Source organism: Polyodon spathula, chromosome 24, assembly GCF_017654505.1.
Source record: "Polyodon spathula isolate WHYD16114869_AA chromosome 24, ASM1765450v1, whole genome shotgun sequence".
NCBI lineage: Eukaryota > Metazoa > Chordata > Actinopteri > Acipenseriformes > Polyodontidae > Polyodon > Polyodon spathula.
In genome coordinates this window covers 12,354,788-12,367,491 of record NC_054557.1, presented here as the reverse complement: position 1 = coordinate 12,367,491, position 12,704 = coordinate 12,354,788, and the positions used below count along the sequence as shown (strand labels likewise).

Genomic DNA, 12,704 nt, shown 5'->3' with positions numbered 1-12,704 from the left:
TATCCTTAGTAAATTAATTTTTGTAGTATATAAAACAGATGCTGGTACAAGCTGATGTTTCTTTGGCTTGGACTGAAGGCATAGGTCTGAACTTACAGGTCGCTTGCGAAGCAGGATCAGCTTGGTCACTCGGATGTTAACTCGGACTCCCAGACTCTGATGATGAAACATGTTGTACACCTGAAGAAACCAACCAAAAGCCTGTTACAGAAACACAGCATTAAGGTCAATGCCAACCCCTGAGGCACAACGGTTTTCTTAAATGCATACTACCAGGAAAGAGAAACGAAGCAAGTGATCTTTAAAAAGGCTGCATTGTATGTATTGTACTTCTAATCAAAGCATTACAAAAACCCCAAAGAGCCTTTGGATCTTGTCGTTTGGTACCCGACTGGAAACCACAGAAGCATCTGGTTAAATATGAAGTCTATAATAGATGAAAGTACTAAATGATAAGCGAGATTCCAAGAAGTTTAAAATAGAAACCAGTTAGACAGCATAATCCCTTTAAACATCTTGTATTGTTCATGGGATTTACAGTTCAAATCTGAGGGGACTTAGTGTTGAAAACCTAAGATTTGTGAAACATAACACTTCATTCTGTATCCAAGAAAAATGTTAAACGTATTTATTATCTGTGTTACACCTAAACTGTCAAATCCTTACACAACAGTTTTATAATACACCCCTTTCTCCCCGATGTTTCCTTCAACTGTCTTCTTACTACCGTGGTTTCCTATTGAAATAAAAGTGAGATTTAAATTCTGAGGCGCTGTCAGTACATTCAGGTTAGCTGGGAATGCCTTTCAGCTTTGTAATCTTGCTGCTACTGTTTTTTTTAAAGTTGGTTTTCTTTTATTTTTCTTGTATTATTTTTGGTTTATTTTAAGATGGCACACAGACTGAAACAATACAGAGCTCAAACAACGAACCATCAGTGAAAATGAAAAAACTAGACTTAGTCAATAAAAACCCCATTATTTCTGGTGTTGCTGCATTTTATTGAATTTTATTGAAATTGCATGCTCCCTAGAACTAGCAGTGCAGAATTAAATTGGGGGCTAGATGCCAAAACTAACTTGCCAGCTTCTTACTCCCCAACATCTCCTCAGCTCTCCTTAGGCTTTCCTGAAGCCAAATTCATTTTTACAGCCATGTCCCTAAATACTTTTAATCATTTGCACGTTTAGTGCACAGTAATGAGGAACTGGGGTGTGAAAAATCAGTATGTTTTCTCATGCTAGCCAACCCTCAAGGTCCCACAGCTGGCCAAAAGAAACACTGGATTCCTAATCAGCTGAGCACAAGTTACCATGACTTACATCCTTTTGGATAAAGCAGTCAGCATTTAACACTATCCATGATGTCTGAACTAAGCAAGGCACGTTTCTTCAGTATGCTTAAGCAATTCATTAAAATACAACGCTGGATCAAGGTTAGGGGAGACATGATTGATTCAACTCCTGTCATTATTTCAAACTTAGCAAAAAAAACAAAAAAACAACACAGGTCAAGGTTATTGAATTAATAATTTTGAAAGGTCAGCACTAATGCCTTACTCTATACACTGCATAAACACAGAAATGATAAAAAAAAAAAAAAAAAATCAGAACATCCAATTTATTCATTGCATGAAAACGGGTCAGTCATTTTTCTAGTAGCTATGCAGATATGCTCCTGTTTTAGCGGTCTGGGCTAACAGCGTTCCTCACCATGTTCATGACAGTGAGGATGAATCTCTGGGCAGCCTCCGCTCCATGGTACTGCACCATGTCCGAGTCAGCCACTACCAGCGTCTCCACGGTGTAGTCGCTGTGTAACCGGATGGCATTCCTTCTGCCCCTCCCCTCTTCTGTAGATTTGGACTTCTTGTGCTTCTTTCCTGCAATACATGCAGTTTGGTTTTGGTTAATCGTGTAGCCTTGCATTCCCTGCCTCAAGATGGCTTCACATATACCCGTATGGACCTCTCAGAACATTTCCCATCATCCTCCTGCTCACATATGTAACAGACAGATTTACCTGTGAGCAGGAGGATGATGGGAAATGTAGTTCTGAGAGGTCCATGCAGATACATGTGAAGCCATTTTGAGGCAGGGAATGCGAGTTTAAAAAAGTGATAAAAATGTTAAAAAAAAATTTTTAAATGAAAACAATACACACATCTTACGTAAACCGTTGTATCAACACATGGGAACACGTAACACAATAAAATAAAACAGGTCCTTGTGTACACTTTAACACAACAATGTTTTAAATAAGGCTGGATAAATACCAGTGGAAATATTACAACCGGGCAGAGACGTTTGAACTGTCCAAGAACAGCCTAATATTTCTACTATATAACCGTTTGTGTATGTGTGCAGGTATATGTTTATTTTACATAAAAGTATTAAAATTACCTTAACACACAAATGAGTTTATATCCCTGCAGTGCAGTTGGGCCAATAGCATTCGCCTCAACTAAGGCCTTGAAATCCTCCCCTGCTGTCACCAATTCACATTGCATTAACCAGCAAAACAGCACGTCGCACTGAGATTGTGCCAGCATCCATACAGCTTCAAACTTAATGCTCTGGGCTCTCAGAGTTAAATTACTTGAAAAATCAGCAGTATTTTTTTTTTTTTTATTTTATTTTATTTTTTTTAGCAAAACTGGTTGCACAGTTTTATGATTATTTAAAAATGAGTACCATTTTCAAGTAACTGCTTCCCATTACGTGGTCCTTGTATAATTGCCACTCTGAGGCAATTTCATCCTGGTGCGAGGTGCGTGTATAGATACTTTCACTTGGGTATGAAGACTATTCCAGACCATTAACATTTGCTAGAATGAAACGACCTCCACAACTCCAGTAGCCAGAATGGCAGGGCTGGACGATGTGGATCTCGTGACCCCACTGCACAGACTAGACTTTGATTAGATCTGTAGGTTTTCCTGCCTGGGAAACACTGTATCCATATCCACCAATCAACTACTTTGAAAAATGGGCTCATAGACAACTGACTTGAAACCAAACAGAATAAGAGTGTTTAGTAAAGGGCACTCCAAAAGATCAAAGCAGCGTTGCTCTTTATTATAGAAGAACAAACTAAAAGAAAAAAAAAAAAAAGAAACAAAAAAAACCAACAAGAACTCAAAGACACCATGATCTGCCTTCGCCATTAAAAACAAAGTCTTAACAACACAAGCCATATTAAGCTGCCCTTAAGGGACAGGATTACTATTATATTAAGTTTTTATTTGCTTCCCAGACAAAGCCAGATATAGTGATCTGTACTTTAGCCTGAGCAAGCAGGTTAATCAGCATTTGATAGATAGTCATCGCTGTGGTAGCATTTCCCGTTTTCTATACATGAAAGAATCAATGGATATTAATAACTGCAAGCTACTTTCCTCCCTGACTTTCATAAACCCTTGGCCATATTGGACAAAAATGAAAAGCTACATTTTGCCAAAGGCTAAACAAGGTGAAATTGCTCCTACTTCCCTACTACAGAACTAACCAACATGATCCTGAGTAAGTAAGTAAGCACCCTGGCGACAGTGTAGAGCTCAGGGATGAAGTTAAATACGGTTAAGAGATCATATGGACCTGCTCCATCTTCCCACATACCAGCACTGTGTTACTGGTGCTGCCCTTCTCACGAGACCCATAACTGAGGTCCGTTTGTATTTTATATGCTTTAACGATCATGTGGGATTTGCTGAAAAGTGACCTGGGTAATGAAGCCAATACCATTGCATGTTCAGTAAGAAACTTTACTTCCCCTGTCCTGTGGACGATGGCTTTTTTTTTTTTTTTTTTTTTTTATTTTAGAAGTAAGCACCTATGCTCCACAGGGCACATTGTGTCTATACCTTCAGCTAAATAACTAATCTGTATTATATTTAAAACCTAAGAGACTGTTGATAGCACAGAATGCCCCACCCTAACTTGGACTGAGGTCTCCACTTCCTGCATTTGACATGCTTTAAGAAAAGGGTTACATATCCTGCAAAGTGCTACTGTAGTAAAAAGAACAAGCCCGGATAGCAGGACACTCTCGAATGAATGAGCAGTTAAGAACTGTTGTAGTTAAACAAGTTCCAACATTTTTGGAATTCCCATTGATTTTGTACGAAACCACAACGAAGCCTGCTTTTTAATCAGGACGTCTGGCTGAAAATGAATTAATCTTTTCTGCAAGTGATCTCTTTTTCTTTTTTTTTTTTTTTTTTTTTTTTTTAAAAGAACAATATTTTGAAATCTTTTAATTCCAGAGGAAAGTGATCGAATGCTGGAGCTTAAGAAAACAAGGCTGTTCACCACGCCTGCCACATGAACGCAGGTCCCTGGCAGGCCTCTCCCAGCTGTCGTAGTCAGGCCTCATGAGGAGGGCTCCTTCTTTGATTTACTGAGTCCAGGGGCAGGGAGCGAGCCCACATGTCAATTTGTTTCCACTGAATAATGTTCACTCCCACTTCCTTTCCTCTGTGATTCTAACTCTTTGCACCCTATAACTTTTCCATGGGGCTGCTTGCCAGATTTTTGATACCAGATCATAGACACATCTGCCATGCACCAAGTATTCTAGGCAATCTGGAACAACATTTCACCAGCATGCAAAAGCCCTCAGGGTCCAACTTTTAGCTGAAAAAATAAGTGGTTTAGGGATATATAAACCCAATAAATGCTAAACCAATTTTAATATTGATTCATCATTGATGTGCAAATCAAAATGTGTAAATTTTATCAAAATATTTTCTCTATTCCTGTGCTCAGTTTTCTGTATTCTCAGAACCACCCCCCCTCATAAAAGTTAACCAAGTTGACCCCAAGGTGGTGTAAAATAATTGTATGACCTGAAAATGTACACAATTGTAAATGGCCTCCTATTTCTATAGTTTTCCTTCTATTCTGTCAAGATGCAAGGATGCCAGCATCCATCTCTCCATAGTGCGCTTTAGGTAATCGCAAACATAACGGATACTGGAATTTGAGTCTAGTCTAAGTCCACCATGACTATTATGCAGACAGAAACAGTCTGTTTTTTAAATTAGTCTCTTAACTGCATAAATTGATAACAGCCCAGCCTTATTCAGTTCAAAGAAATTCTAATAATTTCTCCAAATACACTTTTTTTTTGTGGCGAGAAACTACGAAATGTTCCCACACTTTTGCATCCTTCAAAAAGGTATTGTTCTACTTTTTCATTTTTTATATATGTAACATGATATAATTGTATACATCCAGAATCTGCAGCTGTACAAAGTGTGTTTCGAGTCAGCTGGGATACCGAACCGAAAATAGCGAACCCTGTGAAGTATTCAGGACATGAAGCTTAATGGATAAAAAATCTGTTTCAGTCAGTATCTTAAGCCTCGAGGGATGGCACGGTTAAGGGATAAACTAAAACGCTCTCCTCTTATTGAAGCCTTTTAATGGTCACAGAGGAAAGGGGGGTCTGATGGGCCCAACTTCAGTCACAAGCAGACATGAGTCCAGGGGAAAGAATTTCCATATCTGGCACCTAGTATTGCCATCCCTGCTCCAGGTGCTGGTAAGTGGGCAACACCTGGTGTTTTTCTGTTGTCCAGACTTTAAGAATTTAGACCAGTACAGCTGGGCTGAATTTAAACAAATATAACTATGATAGTCTATAAGACTGCCATAAAGGGAGTTTAAATGTCTTGAGCCACCCCTTTTACAAAAAAATAAAAAATAAAAAGAAGTTTCAATTGGTATGCAGATTCAGGCTTTATTCCCAGATGACATGGAGTCAATTCATTTATACAGGTTGTGCTCTTGTCCTGGACTGATCTATTTTTATTCCGATTCATCATTGATCTACGAATCAAATGAGGTCCCAGTCTTACAGCTGGAAGTACAGTAAAAAAAATAAAAATAATAAATATATATATATATATATATATATATATATATATATATATATATATATATATATATATATATAATAATATATATAGTATTCCCAAAGTTAATGTTTTTTTGGCTTTCCGTCTTCAAAAGTTATTATTTATGACCAGCTGCAACCGAAACATCTAGATCCACAATTACTGTAGTTTTCATTCATTTTCAGTAATGAATTGATCCCCTGCAGATTCATGACCTGTAAACATAACAGTTATCACTGATGTCACAAAATACTGACACTGCAGTAATCCCCATGGTTACTGGAAAGTAGTTATTTCTCTGTATGCTTTTGAACAGATGTGACTTAAGTCAGGATATTTAAGTATGTTGCACACCTCTATCACTCCATGCCAACACTTTCAAATTGCACTTATAAAATTTGAAAGTAAAAATGTAAACTTAAAAAAAAAAAAAAAAATCACACCTAAAATAAATTTTGTTTGATAAAACTAGAGCTTCCATCAGGCACCTGTGCAACTTTCCCCAGCTGCAACTGAGACTGACTAAGCTGAACCACTATAAAAAGATGGGAGGTCTGCCTTAAAATACAAATCTCTTGTTTCAGATTTCTGGAAACTTGGCAAAGAATGCCACAGGGCTAGAAAATACGTAAAACATTTTAATGTAAAACACAAGTGGAGAGGTACTTTTGTCTGATAATGCAAGTTAGAGCCGAGCTGCAGCAGGTTCCAACAGGAGCTGCACATAAAAACAGAGGAACAGCTGCGTCTCCTCCGAGACCCTTTTAGCTGACTCACACACTTAAAAAATCAAAGGATTAGCAATACTTATAAATGCTGCCCTGAAACACTGATGATTTATTGACTGTGGTGCTCTGCGATTGTTAGACAATCCAGAGGGGGGTGTTATGAATGAGAACAGTAGCAATAAGCGACTGAGATCATGCATGGAAATTCCTAACAAGTGTCTACAGTGTGGTGGAGGGATCGACTGTTTTAAGTTCGCTACACAACACTAAATCAGGCACCTCTTCACCTTCAAAACCTGGCTTTGTCTCAATTTAAAAAAAAAAAAAAAAAAAAAAAAAAAACATGTTTCAGGGGACTAGAACATTTTAATGAAACCAGCTTTAACTGCTTTAAAATGTCAAATAAAATAAAAACATTTCATTAAAAGTGACCAACCAAGGAGGAGTGGGTACAGAGAATAAATTAGTAGGTGAACATTAATGTCGGTTCATCTTCCTCCAGTTGTGAATGTTCATAAAAGTGTCATGTATATTCAGGGTAGGCCCATCGATAATCCCCCTGGCTGGCCTGGTGATCCCTCCCTCCCTTATTTCCTTGCATGCTCTGTATCCGATGGTAACGAGATGCTCCTGGCCCTTACCTGTTACTGTTTTGCAAGACTGCTGGTGTGCTTTGGAATTCTGCTGGTTCGATCGTGGGGATCTCTTCTGTCTGAAAACATTGTGCTCCATCCCATTGAATTGCACCAGAGTGTTGTTTACTGGTTCAATAAGCATCCTCTCATCTTCAATTTGGATAAAACCAGTCTGTAATTAAAATAAATAAATAAATAAATACTGACTAATATTGTCAATACAAATCCTGTAGATTCCTTATTAATAAGAAATGCTTAAACTAAAGTGTTATCACTTGATAATTGGAATTGAATTTAAAACAATGGTGTTTCTACCTGTATTGCAGCTATTTAAAAAAAACAGAGCGAAAGAGACAAAAGAACCAAAACAAAACACAAACATTGAGAATGATAATTGATGCTTTTAGCAAGCTTGGCATCCCAGCTAGTCTTTTCACCATTTGTGTTTACAGCGCTTCTTTGAAAATGCTTTACGAATAGCAATCAATTTTACATAGGGCAATGCTAACTTCCCTCCCCTCCCCACCACTCCCCACTCATATAACTGACAAAGCAGGTAGCAAGCAAAAGAATCTGCCATTACTTTTGATAGATAAAAAGCAATACAGGCTTTAAAAATCTCCGATAGCTCCTGGCCACAATGCCATTGTTATTTGTACAAAGCAAAGCTCTTTGATGCAGTCGTCTGTAAAGACAAGGCTATAAAAACACAAGCAAACAGAGCATCGGCAGTCTTCTGTATTATCTGAGATTACTGTAGGATGTAGTGGGAATCAATGTGAAATAGGCGGTAGAAGGTTCCTATTACAGTTTTAAAAGTAGCCTAGTAACTGAACATTGCCTTAACTCTTATAGAAGTTATGGAAAAATCATATAGTAAACACCAGAAAAGAAAGGCATGGTAAAGTACAGCATGGTATGGCATGATAAACTATGGTAAATGCATGTTAAGCATATGCCAGATTACCACCTAAACAGTGTAACTTTGTATTAGCAGACTGCTACAGTATTGTTCACATCAGCAAAGAGAAAAGTGATTATCCAGTGGAAACGCAATGTATGGAATGGCCAAAAAATGTCTTATCAAAGAAAAACAATAAACAACCATTCAGCCAACTGATACAGACAAGACGTTTTCTTTCTCCACTCTGACAAATCTAAAACACTTCTCAAACTCGCTAAGAATGTAAAAAAAGGCAATCACACGGTATAAAACAGCTGCTTACTGGGAGTTGTGATGGCTGTGTTTAAATGTCATAGGTCTGACATCTATCACCCTGCTGACAAAGGATCAGTACTGTGCTTGGCTCTGGTACTGCGGACACATCGACCAGTAGTCTTCATGATTGCATATTGTAGAGTATGACAGGCAGACTGAAAATGAAGGCTGCAGGAGTCCTGAACATTTCACATAGATGCTTTAATGATCAATACTAAAGCTTCAACATTGCTGTTCTTTTGTACACTCGAGGCTGTCTTTCATGCTGTTTTTCATATATCAGCTGCATGTGAAAAGCGAACTTGATCTGGGTTTAATATTTCTCACCTCAACCATCCCCATTCGACTGCCAAATCTAACCCCCACACCGAAGTGTTCTGTTCGTGATCGCACTCCATACACAGTACAGGGCTCGCTGCACTACGTTTGTAAAGAAAGCTTAAACAAACAGCACACACAGAATGGCCAGGGCAAGGAAAAATATATATTGTCAGCAAAATGTCTTCTGCCAAGGCTTTTTCAGCATGCCTACCACAGAGAGTGCTAATACAGCCAAGCATTTTTCACTTCTCCAAACAGGTATGGCTCAAGACAAGGTTCTGGATAATACCTGCACTGTGGATGCTGTCACATTTGATCTATGTTTTGTTAAGCGCGTTTCCATTAAACAAGGAGCAATTATAAAGCTTGGCAAAGGTATATACCTATTTATATATATATATATATATATATATATATATATATATATATATATATATATATATATATATATATATAAAGGTATATATATGGTTCATTGGGGGCTATTCTATACAAAAGTAACCCCATCAATAGGGAAGTGTGCAGTCTGTTCCTCAAAACACCCTGGCAGGTGCTTCAGTGCACAAGAGCTAAACTGCAGAAAAAGCACATTCAATTGGGACAAATAACCAACAGCAACACAGCAGACATAACTGGTGTTCAAACTGTGCTAACCTGCACTGTTTAATAGAAGGATATTATATTGACTGCACAGCAAATACAGTGAGAACATGTAGTTTTAGTGCAGTTACACCATAACTTCCTCTCCACGGTTATTTTTGTTGTCCTAACCGAATGCTGCTGCTTTGCATACAGTTCACATCAAGTGCCTCTGTGTCTGTAAAAGGAGAGCTCTACAACATTGCAGGCTTGTCTGTTGGTGTTCCAGGCTCCAGAATTACAATTCGTGCCTATGTAAAAGATCACATTCTACAGCTTTGAAAAAGCATAATTCCATTAGCTATCTCTGAATTGCAATTCGAACCAATCCATCTGAGCTGAAGGAGTCAGCTGACATTGACACAATGAGACCGGAGTGCCTCCACCAGGTGGAGATTTGAGGTTTACATTTGACTTGAACGCGTGCCAAGAACAGCTGAGAGATTTTACTGCAAAAATGAAGTGTCTTAAAGTGCCACTGTATGAGCTGCAGAGGTCTAGGTGCTTTTTTCCCCCTTTCTGACTTTCACAGAGTTACATTTTCATTAGCAGAAGAACAGAACAAAGAGGTCAACATTAGGCTTCTTATCTCTGTTGTGGTTCAGTGAGAGCAGGAACCAACACACGTTGAATTGGTAAAGCCTTCTTCAAAGCATTTTACTATTCAAAGAGAACAATGGTCTAGTCTGAACTACATGGCACCCTAGTTTCCTGGCTGATTCATGAGCCAATATAAAAGTTATGACTTAATAGGAATAGGCATCACTGACATATCAGGATTGCTGCTGACGTTGTGTATAAAATTAAACTATATCTGGTTTACTGACAGATCACCAAAGCTATTTAAATAGGTATCCAGCAATTCAAACCATATTTTTATACATCACATGCACATAGCTCTATTATATTTAGTTTATCAAACACTAATTTTAGATTGTTCATTTCAACAGAGTAAGCCATAGCTGCAGATATCTATTCCTTTTGAAAGCTTGTCAAAAGAAAAACAGAACACTACTTCTGTTCCTCTCTCTCTCTGAGCTTTGTTTGCAAAGGGCTAAGTTTGTGAGGGCAAAGTACCAAGGGCACAGGTGAGTTAATCAATATCTCGCACCAACTTATCAAACACCTTTAAAAGGTGGTCAGAATAGGTCAGCTACTGAAGTACAGTAGGTGACTTGCAAGAGATGCAAAAGAAGCATTGGCCATTCAACAACTACCTTCCTCTTTGTAACAGAATGGACTTGCTCAAAAAAAAAAAAAAAAAAGAAATTACATATCTAATAATAAGTGGGAAAAATGTACGATGGTTCTAAAACTATAAGCACCAGTGGGTACAGCTTAAAGGAGTTCAGTGCAAGGCTATCCCAAACTCAACTCAACTAGAATGCCAAGTTTAAAGAACTCTGTTACAAGAAATGTAGTTGACAAGGTTAGTCCATTTAATCTGCAGCCAGTTGCATTCGCCGTGTGTGGCTGCTCCTTATGCTGGGCCTGCCAGTTACACATGCCAAGGGGAGTGCCAGCTATGAGAGGAGACTCAGCTGTGAAGCAATCCACCTGTGCATCAATTTTTTTCATCCAGGTCTGGGCCCGTAGCAAGTTCCCCCCTCCCCTTCCCCCTCATACCACTCCCCCTCCCATCAAAAGTTTTACATATGGTCCTTGTTAATAAGTCGTTAAAATTTTGATATGACAAAAGTATAAAGTACCAAACGGATTGCATAGTAGTATTATATAGATACAGAGAACAGCAGATTTACCAGGCCACTGCAGGTGCTGACAGACGCAAATGAGCTGTTGAAATTCAGAACGTGTCCCGTGTAGAAGCACAGCAGACCGCCTGGAATATGGAGCAGCCTCTCGGTGCCATTATCTCCCCTCTCCTCGATAATGAAGTCCTCCGACAGGAATCTGACGTCTCTCTCGAGATGCAAATACAACTCTCTCCCAAAGGCAGGCAATCGGATGAACACGTTTTCACCATGGTCTCCCTGGGATTGAGACCTGCGAGCGTCAGCTTCGAGCACAGAGCGCTGATCACGGCGTCTTCGCTTCCGCGAGTCTCCCTCCCACAACAGGTGAATCTCGTCCTCAAGCAACTGAGAAGGTACAACCAGATCTTTCTCTGCACCAGAGTACGCTATTTGAAGACGACAGAAAAATAACTTCCTATTATTTTCAAGAACCAAACGTATAGATTAAACACTGCATATATGCCTTGATGCAACATTTACTACACTCAAATCAAATGTGACTGCAGTTAAACCATACGTATATCACACATTATTATACAGATAACAGTTAAAGTATGGTATTTAACATCAGGGCATTTGACTAAAAACGTCCTCTAATAATGACATTTTGCAGCTTTAAGCATTTCTCATTCTTTCAAGCCTCAAGTTTCACACTCGGTGGCCAAGTTCTAATGAATGGAAACTATGAACAGGCTGCAATAACAATTGCCAGAAAAAAGTTACAAAACCTTTTTTTTTTTTTTTTTTAATGCACCTTTCCATTACAAGCAGTATACAATTGTATAGTTGTTAAATTAGCAGGCTACACAAAACACTTGATTACTGGAACCGTGTCACGCATTGCAATAAAGTTTAACAGATATTAACATTAAATAATACAATTTAAAATGACAGTACAGAAGCTTTACTTTGTAGAAGCGCCTCTCCTGACCCAAGTCGCGTACTGTATACTCTTAAAAGATGAGCAACAAAAGAAACGTTTTAAATTTGTAACAAGTGTTCGCAAACCAAGTGCAACATTTAATGTACTTTGTAACTAATAACTTACTTTAAAAATAAATAAATAAAACCATACACATTTAAAATTATTACAGCACCTGAAATGGGGTTCAGTCCAATGCATAGCAGAAGAGTTGACAGAAAAGGCAGCAGGGCTGAGCTGTAGTACATTGTAGGCACAGCTGATTGCTAAAAGTCTAGATGCAGACAGGGAGAATGAAAAGCTGAATTCGTCAGGAAGAACAGCTGAGGCTGGAATGAAATTCTTCAAACTTTTGTGAAATCATTCAGCGAAGCCGACAAGCTGAACTTGAAACAACAGACCCGCCTATTTCTACTCGGGACAAGCCTTTCTTTATCATCATTGGATCTGTAGTGTTGCGAGAGCAGGTCCACGCATTTGTATTGGACAATGTGGCTATCAGTCTCACTAGCAGGCTGTAACCGTACACGTGGTTTCAGTCATTTAAAGAAACCGGTGCAAGGTGGCGTTCCACGAGGCAGTGTGTT

At 38.6% G+C, this 12,704-nt stretch overlaps 1 protein-coding gene across 2 annotated transcripts in view; it reads right to left on the bottom strand.

Annotated features, from left to right (window-relative positions):
* The window catches only part of LOC121299253 (A disintegrin and metalloproteinase with thrombospondin motifs 17-like), an 84,159-nt gene extending 71,670 nt beyond the window's left edge, over positions 1-12,489 (bottom strand). For both annotated transcript variants that reach the window (XM_041226916.1, XM_041226917.1), the window contains exons 1-5: positions 12,293-12,489; positions 11,202-11,581; positions 7,269-7,434; positions 1,713-1,882; positions 97-180 (exon numbers count right to left, since the gene is read on the bottom strand). In XM_041226916.1, the coding sequence (XP_041082850.1) occupies positions 97-180; positions 1,713-1,882; positions 7,269-7,434; positions 11,202-11,581; positions 12,293-12,365 (873 nt within the window). In that variant the 5' untranslated portion in view covers positions 12,366-12,489. The remainder of the gene's footprint in view (positions 1-96; positions 181-1,712; positions 1,883-7,268; positions 7,435-11,201; positions 11,582-12,292) is intronic.
* Between the last annotated feature and the right edge of the window lie 215 nt (positions 12,490-12,704).